At 39.0% G+C, this 18,043-nt stretch overlaps 2 protein-coding genes across 3 annotated transcripts; one reads left to right on the top strand and one right to left on the bottom strand.

Annotated features, from left to right (window-relative positions):
* The first annotated feature begins 124 nt into the window (after window positions 1-124).
* On the top strand, window positions 125-4,689 carry gpr101 (G protein-coupled receptor 101). Its single transcript, XM_080900336.1, has one exon. It carries the CDS (start codon window positions 871-873, stop codon window positions 2,212-2,214), a length of 1,344 nt encoding a protein of 447 aa, XP_080756462.1. The 5' UTR covers window positions 125-870; the 3' UTR covers window positions 2,215-4,689.
* On the bottom strand, window positions 4,347-16,499 carry tm9sf5 (transmembrane 9 superfamily protein member 5). Of its 2 annotated transcripts, XM_080900334.1 has the most exons (18): window positions 16,177-16,499; window positions 14,959-15,026; window positions 14,759-14,852; window positions 14,533-14,663; window positions 14,230-14,359; window positions 10,863-10,990; window positions 10,594-10,708; window positions 10,397-10,476; window positions 10,186-10,291; window positions 9,620-9,667; window positions 9,138-9,270; window positions 8,776-8,895; window positions 8,611-8,668; window positions 8,300-8,459; window positions 8,067-8,218; window positions 7,870-7,981; window positions 7,595-7,766; window positions 4,347-5,358 (listed from the first exon to the last, which is right to left on the bottom strand). In XM_080900334.1, the coding sequence occupies exons 1-18, from the start codon at window positions 16,315-16,317 to the stop codon at window positions 5,291-5,293; spliced, it is 2,016 nt and encodes a 671-aa protein (XP_080756460.1). In that variant the 5' UTR covers window positions 16,318-16,499; the 3' UTR covers window positions 4,347-5,290. The 2 variants fall into 2 exon arrangements, with proteins under 2 accessions (XP_080756460.1, XP_080756461.1); XM_080900335.1 differs by lacking the exon at window positions 9,620-9,667 and having other exon boundaries at window positions 16,177-16,498.
* Window positions 16,500-18,043: the final 1,544 nt, after the last annotated feature.

Raw genomic sequence — 18,043 nt, forward strand, 5'->3', positions numbered from 1 at the left:
ACGCATTTGCACCCTCATAACAAAAGAGGGAAAACGGATGGGAGGGGGTCGGTGACAGGCTCCAGCGGGGGGGGAGATTTCTGTGCAGGTGTCCTTGTATTTTCTGACACCTCGGAGACAGGACTCGACCGTAAGTAGCCTAAGACTGTTGAGGAAGAATCAAAGCTGATAACATAATAAATGTTTGATCTGCCATGAAATCCGAAAAGAGCAGCAACGGAAAGATATGCTCGTCTGGATGAGAGACCCCCGCTGGGTGAAGACACGCAGCGTATGTTAGCTGAGCCGTGAAAGCTCGCTGCCATTGACTGGAGCTCAGGCTGAAATGGGAGCAAAGCGATGAAGACCGATCGCAGGGGAGTGAGCATCCTCTAGCAAAAATATCGCATCACTGATCATTTCACGTTATTAGACATCAATTCCAGATTAGCAGAACGCGATATTTGCCACTACCCGGACAATTCGCCGTCGATGCAAAGGGTTTGAACGGTGGCATTTATCTCTTTTTTTCCCTTCTGTTTTTCATTCTGCAGATGTGCGCTGCAAGAGGAATATGGCCTGTTCGATGGGTGAAATGTTGAGGGATTAATCACTGATCATGATGAAAAGCAAATCAGTGCTGACCATTTCCAGCTACTCGTGGATGAGTCTTCTGGACTATTTTCACATGTTATGGATGATATGTCACGTTAGATGAAATGTATTTCAGGACAGTGTGCACCTGAAAATCACTGACTAAGACTACCTGCTACAGCAGCTTATTGTTCTCACTCCCTAAAGATCAAAGCACCCCACAGCTGCTTTTCTCTCCTGTTTAGGATGGGACTAACCTGACTTTATGTTAACACTCTGCTGGGCGTCACATGAACAATGTCAAGTTCTCAGCAGCCTGATGTGGGCACAAATGTCACTGATGTTCCTGGGCAGCTTGGTTTCACCAGCTCCAATCAGGGCCCGGTCTGGTCCTCCATTGTTAACAGTGTGGTGAAGATGGTGCTCATATCTCTGATTGTCTGCGTGTCTTTGTTTGGGAATGTGATTGTTCTGCTGGTGTTCCAAAGGAAGCCTCAGCTCCTTCATGTGGCCAACCGCTTTGTCCTCAACCTCCTCCTGGCAGACCTACTTCAGACTATATTAGTCATGCCCTTTGCTATTGCAGCTACCATGCCAAGTGTGTGGCCTCTGGATGCTCGGCTGTGCCAGGCCCTGGTGGTGCTCATGCACTTGTTTGCATTTGCAGGGGTTAACACCATTATAGTTGTGTCTGTGGATCGCTACCTGGCAATTATTCACCCTCTTTCTTATCCCACTCGCATGACCCCTCACTTGGGCACCAACCTGATCATCTGCACCTGGGTGCTCAGTTTCCTGCAGAGCACACCTCCTCTCTATGGCTGGGGGACCATAGACTTTGACCAACATCACAATATCTGCTCAGTGGTGTGGTCTTCTAGTCTGTCCTACTCTGCTGTGGTGTCTACCTTTTCTTTCTGGCTTCCTGTGCTCATCATGCTCGGATGTTACTGGATGGTTTTCAGGGCAGCCCGGAGGCAGAACGCTCTTGTACACCCCATACAGACACAGTCCTACTCTCAACCCTGCCCGCAGGACTTCCAGGCACCTAGCAGCCCACAGCAGCGATGCCAGCCCCAGCAGCCCAGTTCACCGGAGGGACCTTACTCAGCCAGAAGATACCCAGTTCGAGTTAGACACAGGCGTTTTCACTACCACTGCAAGGCAGCCCGTGTGGTTTTTGTGATCATGGCTTCATACATCTTCAGCATGGGTCCTTACACCATTCTGAATACTATATCTATGTTCACCAGAGCAGCTATACCCTCATGGTTATCCTCCCTTGCCCTTGTACTCTTCTTTTTACAGTGCTGCCTACATCCTTATATTTATGGCTACATGCACCGTAGTGTAAGAAAGGAATTTCTGGCTTTACTCTGTGGGTTGTTCTGCAAGCAGGGCCGTCCCAACCAGAGCTCTGCTGTGGAAAGCTGCTTCACTACGACTGAGGGACGCTCCACCGCTCACCCTCACCTGCCCAGCTTGGCTGCTCGAATCGTCCCCCTGCGGACATGGGAAGAGTGCACAACATCGTCCTCTCCCACTTTTGAGAGGAAGTCGAGAGACAGTCGTAAGGAGACCACCTCTACCAGTATCAGCTCTGAGAAGGAACTTACAGTCAACAGCAAACAAAGCACATAAACTGCCATGCATCAGACAGACCATAGTTGCTCTTACTTTAGGACGCTGTCATGCAGCATGTTCATAGTTCTCAGCAGGTCGCTGGAATTACAAACAGAAGTATCATCATTTATCACCAACATATGATATTTTACCACTTTGTTAAAATCTCTGTTAAGTTATTGCTACTGGGAAAAACCTAGGCACAGTAGTTGTTGTGTTAATGTGTAAAAGAACAAATTGTAGGAAAGAGTTATTGTGTTTCATATGTAAATGCATTTTTAAGCGTTACCACATGTGCCACATAAAGACTGTGTGCAGCTGTTAAAGTTTGTGCAATCCATCATTCTTGCAAACATAATAATGCTTGCGAGAGTGAACTCACTACTGTTATTTAAAATGGGCATTTAAATCAGTCTAAATTCAAATTATTCTCAATCTGCACGTGTAAAATAGGAAGTTGCTCTTATGTTCGGACCACTCTAATTATCAGATGTCTCTGATGGCGTGTAAATCTGCTGTATCCACACAATTGTCTCCTTTAAACTTTTTGTGTCCTGCTGGAGGTGCAGGATAGCGGACCTTGTCTGCAAGCAAATTTTGCTTGTAATTTTCCAACTCAGGGTATTGCTTGTAGGAAAAAAAAGGAATAGATCCCACCTTGAACCTCGGGTGGGAGAATATGTGTTAAAGTCCCTATCACAGTGACTGCTCTTAGTCGCAAAGCGCCTTTTGAAAAAACAATTAGAAAAGTGATTTATTGTGCCTGTCAGTGAGAGCTTACAAGTGTTGGTGATTCCCTTTCTCTCATGGGATGGCCACACATTCACGTTTGTCTTAGTCCTTTGTTTCTTTTATCTACAGCGTAACTGATGTGGAAATTTTCCTTTTATTTCATACCACTTAATATTTGGACTCTGTGTTTGATGCCTTTCAAATGTTGGCGTGGGGAAAGGGGCGAGTATTTTTGTGTGATAAAAACATGCATGTTGCAAGATCTTTAACAGATTTCTTATATTCCATTGAGCACTTGTAGACTTGTGATGATACCTCATGATAAAGTATTTCTAAAGGAAAAGAAACTGTGTGCCTAAAGCCACGGATGCTTGCCACGACTCCTCTCAGAGAAAGGTAAATCATTAAGTTAGAAGTTTGCTATGATCCATCACCATATTATGTGCATTTATTTAAGTGTCTAGTGCCAAGTTTCTAGGTACCTTCTCAGAAAATGAAAAGAAAAAAAAAGATTTGGCACAATGTGCTCCTGGTGTATTCTTATCACTAGACTGTCGTAGTTTCTGAGATCTGTAATGTACTTCACCTTGAACTATTTAACAGGTTACTGAGCAAATTCAAACTACAGTATTAAAAGTTGACAATCAAACTTGGGTAACGAGTTTGTTAGAGGCTCTGTAAAGGACAGTGTGTGTTTAAGTATACTAAAATATAAGATAAAATGTTTAATAGCCTTTGAAAAGTGCATATTTTTGTGATTTCTATTGTGCTTTTGTAATATTTTCATTTTCATTATTTAACATCAAACATTGTCTGTTGTTTAATAAAAGTACATTATATGTAATGCGTACAAAAGCATGACTTTACATGCAACATACCAAAAAATGCTTGAGTATCAGGCTGGCATTAGGTTTGAGAAGGATCTTAAAATGCACATTGAGCTATTTGCATTCCTTCCTGGATCTCTTTATAATCTGCTGACTTTTGAGTGGGTTAATAACAGAATTTAAGACTAAATCTACAAACCTTGTTGGACTTAAGAAGTGTTCAATTTTTAAACCCTTACTTAAGTACATGTTTCACAATTTGAGGTTATATGTTTTGCACAATATTTTGTTTTAAAATAAGAAATTTATGATTTGATTTTTTTTTTATAAAATATTCAATCACTATCTGTGACTGAGGAGCTAGGGCAGGGCTAAGAGTAGCACATTGCACTGCATCAATAATTATCTCTTTTACAGCGTTCCCCCAAGCACATTATTTTGCCTTTTGATTTTGCTCCAGCCAAGAAAACGAATCAGCTGAACGATAAATATTACTAGACTTATATCAATACACAAATAGTAAGAAACACTGTTTGTGGTAGGAATTGTTTTAGGTGTTCTAAAGGCTAAAAGAGAAAAGCGTGACCTTGGTTTGGAATTCACTGCGTTTATTTGTAAAATGTTATCACCTTGGGTGATGGTGCCACACTGCTTGAAGCAAAAAGCAGCAGTGTTTTTATGTAGTTAACAGTTCAGCAAACCACCTATTAAAATCTAAAGAGGTACATCTCGAAAGTGCATAATGCACCTGACCAGTAAAGTCATGGACTACTTTATGATTAACTAGGTGACCATGTCTACTGTTGAGAAACAAATCGGGAGCCTAATATGCAACACACTGCAGCACATAGCTCTATGATACAGATGTGCGTCGTAACCAAGAGTACCCTCTGATTTATACAAACTCAAACTCCAAGAAGATGAACATGTATCATAGCACTGTGAGTGTTTTATATAATTTCTAAACTACAATACAGGCTGATATTTTTACTTTTAAAACAAACCAGAGAAAAGAAAGAAAAGAAAAATATAACTCCCAAAGAAGGTTCCATAATGGTGACAATCTTTAACTTGCATTCTCTCCCTCACTCTCTATACAGTATATGTACACACATTTTTTTAATCATTAAAGTACAGGTAAAGAAAAAAAAAAGAATTTTAGCCGTAAGGGAATAGAACAGATAAATACATAACATTTTACCTTCCTTAGAAAATTAAAGTAAAAACATTCCCACACACACATTGCTCACTATGACAGCTAGATCATTGGAACCCAGGCTGATTTTCAAGGCGCCATTCAAATTATTACAAGTCAACAGTAAATGCGAAATTATATATATTTTTAAAAAGAAAATAGCAACAGAGGTTTAAAGCACAAAAAGAGGACGGGCTCTGCTCATCAGGGGGGTTTTCTATGATAAGTGATGGTTTTTCAGTTCAGGTCGAATCAGACCTCAGGCCTTTGTCACAAAACCAGCATTGGGGAGGCCAGTGCTGTCGCATCTAGGAGTTAGTCCTTTCACAGAGTTCTTCAGTCAGTCCACTTTGACCACGCTGTAGATCTTATTTACAAACCAGAAGCAGGCGAAGAAGCCAATTGTACCTGAGAATAAAAGACAGGTTAGAATGAACAAAGTGTTATACAGAGACCATCTGTAGACAATGGTGCAATTGTAATAGTAACTTAAATATAATAAATAATAAATAGTTACCCGCCTCTATAACTACAATTCTTGCATCATTCATCATGAATAAAATACAAAGTCAGTGAAAGACAACAATATTTTTAGAAGATTTTAGCAAATGCAAAAATGCATACAAGACAGCCAGTTGGTGTCACTGCCCAACAAATTTCATCCACTAAAAGGTAGAAAATAAGAGATTTTCAGTATTGGGTCTGCAATTTCCAATGCAAAACCAGCATCAGTGCTTAATTTTGTCAACGAAAGAGCATATTTGCATGAGCTCTGAAATGCTGATAAGGCAGACTGGTAAAAATCCCACATCAACTGGGTATAAAAGTCCTATCTGACTACTCAATGAGGGCCACGCAGTCCAATCCCGAATTAAGCAGAGATCAAAGTTGGGATGAGGTGAAAGCCAGACAAGAAAATAAAAAGTTTTTAAAAAGGGATATAGTAGGGATTAGCATTATTTGGATCAAAACTGGAAGTAAGGAGGGAAACTGTTTTTCCCCTTGAATCCTTGGATTACTTCTTGGTGATAATCTTGACATCTTATCCCCTTGGGACTTACAGCTCTGCCTTAAAACATTGTCAAACAGTGTTGCAGTGACAAGCAAAGCTGCAGTCTTACTTTTATCTGACCGACTGACAGTATAACACCAGAAAACTATGTCATCATTCGACACATGGCGAGCCGGATATCTTTAGGCAGCCAACAGACTAGGCGTGTATTTCCTGGTTATCTAGTATTTAATATGTTCCTCTTTCTACACACACTCTTACTTTGATTTCAGTTAAAGCGCAAGAAAATTTGATGACATCAAAGACTTACTACTATATCAACATACGTCAATCTTTATGTGAAGTCTTAAAAATGTTCTATTTATCTTAGCAGTGTGATCATGGGTTCGGTACATAAATTGTGTAAACCCTAAATAGAACTAGACAAGCCCAGAGTAGAGAAAACTATATTAACAAAGAAGGTCAGTGAGTGTGGACAAATGTATCACAATCCATGACAATGCATGAATGTGGTCTTGATCTGCATAACAAAAGAACAAAAATAAAAGAAACCCCCTGAGAAAAGTGGGCTCCATCTTGTCAAACTGGAAAACCATAGAGACAAAAACTGACCCAAATAAATCTGCAAAACTAGATCTGACCAAGAGGGACTCCTCCCAGTCTCTGATTTTCATTACACTTCAGAGAGACTAAAAATAAAATTATTCTGATTGGGCCATTGCAAATAACTGTTATTTAACAGGATTTAACACTGTGCTTCTCTACAGCCAGTAACAATAAAAGGAAAGAAGCCGACACTCAATATATGACAAGTAAACAAAGGTTGCACAGTAGTAGTACAGCTGCCTGGAATAAATATTATATGAACAGGATGTTGAATCCTCCTTTTACAGGTGACTGATGCAAATTGTAATCTCTGACCCAGAGAACAAACATTGAACTTCGCATGTATAAATGACACACCTCTTTCCACCAAAGACGTGCGATTAGCTCTCAGAGCTTTTTCATTCGTCAGAAATAAAGATCAGATAAGCTTTTTTTTTTTTTTTTTAGAAAAAGGATGTTCAGTGCAATTAACATATGTGCAGCAGTATCTAAACTCTCTCTGTAATTAAGTCCTGAATACAAGCTGCAGTGTGATAAGACTTTGTATTGAGGTTACTGAGACTTAAATTAGTCCAAGATTTATTGTCGATGCACCCATAGAATTATAAAATCCCATGTCATCTAGCTGAGTTATCCTCTTCACAAATTCATGTGTCCACACTGTCCACCCGGGAAAATGACAACAATATCCTATCAGCCTTTTACAGCCAGTAGTAGTTTTTCCTGACAATTTGGATATGACAAAAGGCTGTATTTCTGCAAGTTAAGCTAAAGCATTTTAACAGGGTGCAAGTGCTTAAAGTAATTAACCCACTGACATAGAGGAATCTAATGAACCAAGTCAAGATATTGTGTTCGTTTTTCAAGTCTCAGTTAAACATTGTAAACAACTGTTTTCCCCTTCAGTGGCCATAGTATTTGGAGCATTATGCGAGCCCTTTATTTTAAAATCATCTATATGCCAAGGTAACTAGATACTAACAGTAGCTCCTAAAAGAGCTCATTTTCAAAAAGTAAAGACCACACCTGTGAAGAGGAAGAAGATCAGGACCATAATCATCGTGTATCCAAAGTAGAGTATAGTACTGGCCATTCCAATGATTTGCAGCTTTGAGAAGAAGTAGTGTACAGCATAGATAAACAGATAGACTGCTGTAAAGCCGCTGGTCAGGAAGGATCGCCACCACCAGTGGTAGTCCTTAACACATAGGACAAAGAATGACTTGTTAGAATTCAGTAATAATGTAATAATGACACGTCAACTAAAGTCAGAACCTGGGGGACACACAAAATTCAGGTACCTCAGCACAAAGGTGGAAGTAGCAGAGCAGAATTGTTGCCTCAGAGCAGGTGATGAGCAGAATGATGAAAACCAGGAACAGGAATCCAAACATGTAGTACATCTGATGAGACCTGAAACAAACACAACATATTAATGAATATATGGAAAATTGTGGCACAAAAGCAAAATCCGGAGAGAGAATTCCTGTTTTTGTACCAAATGCTGTTGAGAATGAAGAAAAGCTGAATGAAGATGCAGCCAAAGGGGAGGATGCCACCCATCACTATACCAGGGATGGGTTTGGTGAAGAAGGACTGCTCAGGTATTTGACGGGGGATTTGGTTTGTTCGCACTGGTTGCTCAATTGCCTGCACAGAAGCAAATTGACACATTTAGTTACCAATCAGTTTTAACTGATTGCATAAGAATAATTAAGCAGGTTAACTCACTGGTTTCTTGAATCCAAAGTAGGCACCAACAAAGGTGAGGGGTACAGAGATTCCAAACCACAGGGCCAAAATGGCAACCAGAGTACCAAAGGGGATTGCAGCTGAGGAGCCCTCCCCCCATAGGATCAGATTCATCAAGAAGAAGTCTGCAAATACAATTCTAGGGAGGGGAAGTGGACAAAGATACACATGAGAGGAATAATAGCAGTTCACAAGGTAAATAAAAGGAGATTAACCGCAACACTCAAGGACAGAGCTGAAGTGCGACTGAGACTAATGAGTAGCAGATAAACAAATAAGAGTAAACATACCCTGGGCACAAGAGTGCAGTTAGCAATACGTTTGTCTTCCACTTTTCACCTCCGAAAGCTGAAAAGAAAAGAAAAAAGAATGAGAATTTCATGGTAAGAATCACAAAGTTTTGTTATCCTGTATATATGGACTCTAATGATTGAAAGTCATCACTGGACTCTTACTTTTGTAAAGACGTGCTGACACATAACCAGCAGGTGTACCCAGGAGAACCCAGAGTACCACTGCACAAGTCATGAGAGCCCCTCTGTTGGCCGGTGACAGGAAACCCAGACAGGCGAGGACTACAGTAAACAAACATTCATCAGTGCAGTCATCCATACGTAGAATCACAATTGTAATTGAAATGCAAAAGTATCAGAAAACTTCACTTCTATCAGCTGCCCCATTACTTTAGACTCTACAATCCAACTTTGGCTTGACAGAGTCTTTGTTATGATTATTATTGCTGGATGCTTAAAGGTAAATATATGTTGATGGGGTCTTTGTTAAGGATATTTAGGGTGAAATGTGAAATAGTCCTTACAGAGAGTAATGAAAGTCATGATGAAGATCTGCGTTCCCTGTCCAAGGAAAACAGACAGCAACATCCCTTTCCTAGGGGGACGGAAAACATCCCCATGCACCTGCTTCCAACCAGATTCCTCCTGTGCATCCTCCTGGGAAGGTCAATATGCAAAAATATACAATTAATTAGGTATTTGATACTTCATTTAAATGAACTTAAATGATAAAAAGCTTAAGATTTACCAACTACTAAATACTGAAAAAAAAAGTGAAAGAGGTAAAGATTAAGAAGGTTTTTACCAAAAGCTTTAAAATGAGGTGTAGAAGGAAAAAAAGCGCAGTAAATTCTAAATTATTTGCCTATTTCTTTAAACCTGCATTTTATAGAAGTTTTAACGTACAGTTCCCACACCACATTTTATATTTTGGTCGAATGTTTCTGCAATGACACACACCCAGCACCCTAAATGTTTTGTTTAAAACAGATCTCGACAAGCTTACATATAGAGTAGATTTTTCCTTGGTCGATGGAACCTTTATCAAGTCTCCCTGTGAAATGTAACAAAATATTTATAATTCTGGATTTATCTTATTAGACTGAGTGGTAGCTTACGTTTCAGAATTAATTATTAGCCATATAACTTTGATGAAGATGATTTGTAGGCACCGTGTTACTACTAGCCATAAGATTTCAGAGTCTAATGCTCGTCACTTAAATGTTTTAGATAAAATGTAAATATTTCATTATGAACTAGAACCACAACCATTAAGTAACCTTATAAATGCTAATAAAATTGTGGAGTAGAATATACACAACAGCGCACAGACACCAAGATAGAAACAAAGCTGCTCCTTAGAGCAGGCTGTTGCCTTAGAAAGACAAAGTTTTCATTGATATTGCTAAAGTTTCATTCTCACTTAATATAGTTTACTTTTTACTTTAAAACAAGAACTGATTATAGTTAAATTACCTAATAAAATAACATCTGGTCTCTTTGAGGTTAATACTAACAACTGCAGCTCACATATATGCTGCACCAATAAGACAGAGACTTTAGTGTCTTTACCTGGTCCACCTGGTTGTATCTGGCAATGTCCTTGTGCAGAGTTCTCAGCATGATCATGGCAACCATTCCAGACAGGAACAGCACAATGACCAAGGAGTTCATGATACTGGAAAAACAACAAGATATACCCCACGTTAGCAAACAGGCATCACGAGCAGGAGAGTCTGAGAGAAATATTTTTGGGTAAACAATGTAAAACACATCTTCAGACCTAAACCACTGGATGTTGGTGTGAGGCATGGAGACCAGGATGTAGTCCCACCTAGATGCCCATTTGATAGTATTGTCTTCCTGTTGGGGGGAAATTAAATCACAATTTTAGTTTTCTTTTTTTCCCCCCACTCATAGTTGCAAAGAAATCTGTATATATTAGTTACATGTAATCAGTATTAAAGTTAGGAGGCCTACCTCAAATGTCACAGCGTAGGTGTAAATAATTGACACATCACCATTAAACTCTGCAGGGACCTCCATTGGGTTGCCTCCATCACAATTTAGGTTTTTCTCATCTGTATGTTTGATACTGTTGTGTACAAAACAAAACAGCATCATGTCAGATTAATACTGAATGTCATTCATGACATAGTGTGGTTGGTTTTGTTGTCATTCAGCTGCAACGTCAATGTAGACTAGCTCAAAATTCGGTGCTATCACATCTACTACAAACGCAGCTTTACCTCTTTGGCTCCAGAGTTGCAGCAACCAGTCGAGCTCCTGTCCATCCCTCTTGTTTGCCGCTGTGGTACTTGATCTTGATGTCCACATGATTGAAGACGTAAAATGTGTTCTTCTTGTTGAACTCAGACTGAAATAAATAGGATTATAAATATGATTATGATCATAACTGCAAATGTATCAAATTAATTATTTTTTATTAATATTAAATATAAATGTAATTTTCTTAAATTAACAATTACAAAGACGAACGCACGGAGTGACAGGGTTCATACACCTTTTTCAGGGTCAAATTCAAGCACTTTTTATAAACCTTCAAGGTCCCTTTTCAAGCTTTTCCAGCACATCACATAGTTCAATTCAACATAAGACTTTAAGAATGCACAAGCATCTACTTAAAATCTATTGAATTTATCATCTGTGATATTATTATGTACAATCCCAATGTATTTTGTATCTCCCTTAAATAAACAGGCAGCCTTAAAGTATGAAATATTCGTATGCAAATACACATATAAATGTGTGTACTGTCTCAGTGGCTGATTGTGCCCCACAGGCCTCAGTGTGAGCTTGAAGACATTTATAATGTTTAAGTAGTTTAATGTGTAGGTGCTGACGATAAACACATTTTGAATGAAAGCCGGGGAACTTTGGTAGCACAGAAACAAGTGGCTATTCTTTGTGACCATATGGATCGGTCCCTCATTTTACCATTATTTCAAATACTCAAAAAAGCTGGTGTCCAGGGTATAATTGGCCGTTTTTGACTACTTTTGATTTGGCCTCTATATTTCACCTTTAAAAACTGTTTATCTTGCCAATCTGTTATTTTCTCATTTTGACAAACTGCATCAGCACAATTTATATAAATTCAGACAAAATTTAAAATACAAGTAGAAAGTGATATTTTTGACTGTAAAAACCACACACATGTTTAACGAATGATTTTCATAACTTGAAATGCAAATAGAAATTGTACATTTTTAAAAATACGCACAAGTTTTGCAAACAACAAAGTTATATGGTACTATTTACCTAAAAATGCAGCCAAGGCTCAGACGTTTTTTATATAACCATTTAAAACTATTTACAGAACAATCAGTTGTTCTGCATCAAATAAGAAGGCACAAAAATTATTTATGCAGCTCCAAAAAAAGTTTGTGTCACTATAACACAGATGAGAACAGCACAGGGATAAACCTGCAGGTCTGACAGCAGGTGTGTCACTCAGCGTTTACACTGCAATCTGCCTTTGGTGGCTTTTTTGCAGCAACTGTGAAATTCACTAGTAGAACTGACACACAAAACAATGACTACACTACACACTAACTACACAAGACAACACACTAACTTGAGACTCCAAACACTGTAAACGTCACAAATTTCTCATGTATCAAAACTCTCTCGCTCTCTCTCTTTCGCTCACTCCTAAAACTTCCCCCTCTTCCCAAACAACCAGATGCCACATGTTGCCATATAATTTTTTTGATTGGTCGACATGGTACATTTTTCCACCAATAGGAGTGTTTTTTCTTTTCTCACTCACAAGCAAAGCGTGTTTGCTTGCGCTCTCCTTAGAAAACACAGTTTTTACCGTTTCTTCCCAGAGTAAACGCCACTGTTTTATTAAAAACAAAAAACATCGGTTTTACGTGGCCTATCAACACAATTTAAAAACTGGTATATAGTTTGAAGTCCGCATGTTTGACCCAAGTTGAAATGGAGACTCTGGGTCCGTCAACCCCAGAGGGTTAATCAGAAAGCCTTAAGTTGGCTAGTTATGTATCAGGCTAATGTTTAAAGCTTTCATTCGAGTAAATTAACTAATATCACTGCTAAGTAATGTTAGCTAAGTTCACAGCATTTTATATAATAGTGCTGCCATACTGCATCACACTCAGTATATTTAAATCATTTCTCCAGCGAGTTTGATAGGACTCACCTATCATGCGACTGGAGAGCGCAAACTCCGCTCTTGTCGTTTTCCATCAAACACATTAAAACAGCAACCTACAGTATGTTAGCGCACTCATCCCCGACTGGCCGAGGGAGGGGCGGGGTTACACGTTGAAACAGACAGAGGCGCAAGGCAGCCCAGGCGGGGAAATTTTGCTTTTACATTTTGCGACTCATTTCATTTCTCTATCTGATAAGAAAACTATTCAATCAGATAGTTGTTTGTGGTGCTTAAAAGTACAGTTACACTTTCAAGTACTTTTAAGCACCACATCTGAAATTCAAGCACTTTTCAAACCTTGAAAAGACAACATTAGAATTCAAGTATTTCAAGCACCCATACGAACCCTGGAGTGATCCGCGGTAACTTGCTAACGGAGATTTGCCGCATTAATGTCATTTTAACAAGATTAACCCTGACAGCACTAATTTACACACATACACACTCCAATGGACGCAAGCAACTTAGGGTTCAGTATCTTGCCTAAGGATACTTTGACATGTAAACTGGTGCCAAATAACAATACCTAACCTAATACTCATAGGATGTCATTCTTTCTCTCTGTTACAAGTCCTGCTAATCAAACAGAGCTGGTTAGTCTTCTTTTGTGGAAGGTGAATAAAGGTCAAGACAACTTCTCTGATAAGTGCTGAGTGAAACAAGTCTTTTCTTACTTAAATATTCAGTCAACCAGAACAGCATCTGAGTCCCTTTTGTCTTTTGTCAGCGGCTTTTTTTTTGTTTCCTGATTAAAACAACACAATAACTAAATAAAAACTAATGCACAAGGACAAAAACTATGTTGAAATGTATTGACACAAAAACAAAATAGTAGTAGTACAACTACTCAACTGCTACAACTGCTCAATGTTTCTCATGAAAATGCAACAAAATGGCAACACTTGGGAGAAGAGTAGATATATGGACACATGTTGCATTCAATGTCAAGGAAAACAAGACATTTTGTAAACCATGTGGTGCAACTCACCAGTAAAAACACAAACTTTTAAACTTTATTATTTAGCCAAATGAATAAATTTTAGATTTAGTCTATTATAATCTTATGATATTTAACCAACTAAAACTAGACTCAAACTAAAAGAATGACAAAAACAAAATAAATTTTTAGTCAAAAGTCTGTGACTAAAACTAAATCAACACTTGCTGTCAAAATGAGCACCTTACCGCCCATTCGTGTTGCCAGTAAGTCTGAGTGAAGCTCAAATCAATGAAGTGGCTGATTGACAGAAGGTAAGATAGACTGGGTGTTGTGTGTGTTACATTATAAATGTTCTGTCACACCTTTGCTTACATTCCTTTACTGATAATAACCATAATTTACATTCCTTCTTGTTTTTGTCCAGTGATATGTTCTGTATCCACATCACAATTATTTAAAGCCAGAAACTCACATTGATCACACATGCATCCTTAGCCCTGCCATCTCCTGCAACAAGGCAGCCAATGGGGAAACCTGGATTGCAGTACTTCTGACCATCTTCCACATCATAGCACCAAGTAACTGGCATGTTGTCAATGATCCTGTAAAAGAAAAAAGAAGAAAGAAAGAAAAAAGAAGAAAAAAATGGGGTTAACTTCAACCTTGATGCATACAGTTTATTAACATTTTCATCCATTGTACAAGCAAGTACTGCAAAACACAAAGCATACACAAAAAAGAAAGCGTGGTACTACAGTGTGGTACTACTACTAACCAGTGGTGCTGATAGTTCAGCTGCATTCCCATTTTAATAAAGTCCAGTTTAGCTATATCATCCTTATTTCCTTGCTTGTAGGTTTTTGTGGAGCACACCAGCTTGCATTTAAAACCTTTATTAAATTTAAACTGGGGAAAAAAAAAAGAAGATCAGGGTCATGTTACATCAACAGGATATAGTAAACAAACAAGAGTTAATTCACACTGTTCCTGATAACACCCACCTTGTATGGTGAAGACTCAATTCGTTCACCAAACAGTACCTGTCCAAGGTTCTCAGAAGGCCTTAATTCTTTGACATCTTTGCAAAAGTCAAACCTTTAACGAAGTTTCAGATTGTCACACACATAGAAAGGATCACAATGAGACAAAAAAGGCCAGTCAAATGCAATTATGAGAAAAAAAAACATTAAATGCTACTTACACGTCATACTCATAAGGCAGAACTGATTCCACTGAGTCTAGGCGATTGACAAACAGCTGAATATCTGTCTGTTAAAAAAAAGAAATAAACACTTGTGGATTGGTAATTCTATAGCACCTTTCTACTGAATTTGAGCACTCAAAGCGCTTTCTATAACAAGTCTCATTTATCCAATCATACACATGCACCATACGCACTTAATCTATGCCTATGCCACACACACCAACTGATGCATCGAGGAGAACTCAGAGTCCAGTTTCTAGACCAAGGATACTCTGATATGCAGAGTAGAGGAGCTGGGGAATCCATAGCCACCCTTCTTTAATTCCTTTTCTTTATTTAAATTTAACAAAGCTGCCTTACAAGCCAATTTGTGAGCAAAAAACAACCAAAGTCCTTGTTATGAGTGCTGAATAGTTAGGCAGTTAATACATGCATGGTTTTTAATAAATATGTACCAATTTGTGGTACATGACAAAGCATTTGTGGGAGAAAAAAAACTGTCTTAATGTAATGTGTTGGACCAATACTGGGTGTCAGAACAGGTTAAAAGCCACTTATTATTGATTGTAAAAGAATCTGGACTCTACTGGAGGACGTCAATCTTCTATAAAGTTTTTCCATTCAGTAATACCCGAAGCCTTGTAATCCCTATGGATATTGGCACTGTTATTCTAACAAAACTACAAGTTGAAGGCGTTCAAACCACATGTATGTACATGTATGTATTGATTTACACTCACCCTTCCTTAACACACTAGTTGCCCGAAATTGCGCTTGTAAAATGCCTGTAAATGCATAACAGAGCCACCAGCCCCCTCTGACTAAGAGGGTCAAACGTTCAGGTACTTCCTGTAATTCAGGTGTATAACGGCTTTTATTTCATCGCAACTGGACATCGTCAGGTTATCATTCAGTAATTGAACCAGCCCGATTGTGCTAAGTCTCATGCTAGACTGGTAAAAACAGTAATTCCAGTCAGAAAGAATTTTATTTAGTTGGCACTAGCAGTCAGCGCAAATAAAAAAAAACAATTAACAATGCGCCAGAATATTTGCCTACGCTCCTGTTCCAGGCAATAGCCGAGGCCTAGGAGAGGGCTGTCCAACTAGCATGAGTAGGTAAGATTAGGAGACTGATATAGAAAACGCTAAATACCAATTCATCATCACATTTACTACGTTACATAACAATTTGAGTCGTAGGAATCAACCATACCTGGCAGTCTTCACCAGCTTTGGATTCTTCATCACAAAAACTCACTGGGGCTAAACCCGGAAGATAGAACGCCGAGAATGAACGGATATATAGGGCTAACAAACAAACAAGCGCAAAACTAAAATGTATCCGCATCCTCATTTTATTGCGGACACGGTTCTTCGAAGATTTTGTTTGCTACTTGGGGTTTCTTCTTCGAAAGAAACGTAACGGCTGCTAGCAACGACGAGCTATATGCTAGGTCCCTGGCTTGCAGAAACAGCAACTGAGCTGAACGGTCTGGAACAACCAGCACGGCGCTGACGTCCACCTCTGTCAAGCTATGCGGAAGTCACAAGACGTATACCGGATGTTAAAATATTTTACCCTCAAAATAAATGTATATAATAATTAAGCTGTTACCTCTAAAGATTTAAAGAATTAATAACTGGTGTATATATGCCAGTGGTATGTTTTAGGTTACTTTATTTTGAATAAAAACAAATTAAAAGTACAATTCCATACGTTAATGCGCTTTTTATGCTTTTAATTTAACAGGAGAAAATCGGAAGTCAATGACACCGTGGAATTAAGACTGACGTTGCTTATTGATAACTCATAGCAGTCCTTGTTTTCAATCAAGCATTCGTAAAAGTTGGAAAATGACATACTATAATCCATAATGTAAGCTATAAGAGAACCAACAGCAAGAGAAAATGCGTTTGAAACAATACCGAGAAAGCAAAGGTTCATTTTAAATGTAAAGTATAAATAACTGCAAGCTAAACCCGGAACGGGCAAATGCATTCTACAGGGTGGGCCATTTATATGGATACATACATATACACCGTAATAAAATGGGAATGGTTGGTGATATTAAAGTCCTGTTTGTGGCACATTAGTATATGTGAGGGGGCAAACTCCTCAAGATGGGTGGTGGCCATTTAGAAGTTGGCCATTTTGGATACAACTTTTGTTTTTTCAGTAGGAAGAGGGCCATGTGACACATCAAACTTATTGGTAATGTCACAAGAAAAACAATGGTGTTTAGTTTCAATGTAACTTTATTCTTTCATGAGTTATTTACAAATTTATCTTTGTTCACAGCCATTGACATGTCGAAGAGGTTAACACGTGAGGAGCGGATCGAAATTGTGTTGATATCTGGTGAACGCAGTAACCGGGTCATTTCAATGCAAGACACCCTACAAGACCACCCATCTCCCATGCTACAGTTAGCAAACTGCGTGCTAAGTTTCGTGAAACTGGTTCAGTGTTGGATTTGCCAAAATGTGGACGCAAGAAAACTGTCACTAATGAAGAAACATCAGTGGCTGTCCTAGCTTCATTCAGCAAGAGCCCACAGTGTAGCACTCGCCGCATGTCACTGGAGAGTGGCATTAGTCGAACATCCCTTCGGCAGATATTAGCTACTCACAAATGGCACCCTTACAAACTCCAGCTACTGCAGCATCTCAACGAGGATGACCCAGATCGGCGCACAGAATTTGCAGAATGGACAAAACAAATTGGAACAGGGCCCTCAGTTCACGCAGAAGATTTCGTTCAGTGATCAGGCAAACTTTTATGTGAATGGTGAAGTTAACAAACAAAACCACCGCTATTGGTCTGACACTAACCCACATTGGATGGATCCCTCCAAGACTGTTGGAACAACAAAAGTGAGCGGTTTGGTGTGGTATATGGGGTACAACGATAGTGGGTCCATTCTTCATCAATGGAAACCTCAAGGCCACTGGATATCTGAAATTGCTACATGATGATGTGTTTCCCGCTTTATGCACTGAAGCTGGCACGTTCCCTGAGTTTTTCCAGCAAGATGGTGCACCACCACATTATGGGTGCCAGGTCCGAGCTTTCCTAGATG

This window comes from Rhamphochromis sp. 'chilingali', assembly GCF_963969265.1.
Source record: "Rhamphochromis sp. 'chilingali' genome assembly, chromosome: 13".
NCBI classification, from domain to species: domain Eukaryota; kingdom Metazoa; phylum Chordata; class Actinopteri; order Cichliformes; family Cichlidae; genus Rhamphochromis; species Rhamphochromis sp. 'chilingali'.

What these genes read in the sequence shown, in the direction of transcription:
- gpr101 (XM_080900336.1), top strand. Translation starts at nt 871, where the DNA reads ATGTCAAGTTCTCAGCAGCCTGATGTGGGCACAAATGTCACTGATGTT.
- tm9sf5 (XM_080900334.1), bottom strand. Translation starts at nt 16,317, where the DNA reads ATGAGGATGCGGATACATTTTAGTTTTGCGCTTGTTTGTTTGTTAGCC. An exon ending in CCTACGCTGTGACATTTGAG is followed by an intron (nt 10,477 to 10,593) that starts GTAGGCCTCCTA and finishes TCCCCCCAACAG; the next exon opens with GAAGACAATACTATCAAATG. An exon ending in ACCAACATCCAGTGGTTTAG is followed by an intron (nt 10,292 to 10,396) that starts GTCTGAAGATGT and finishes TTGTTTTTCCAG; the next exon opens with TATCATGAACTCCTTGGTCA.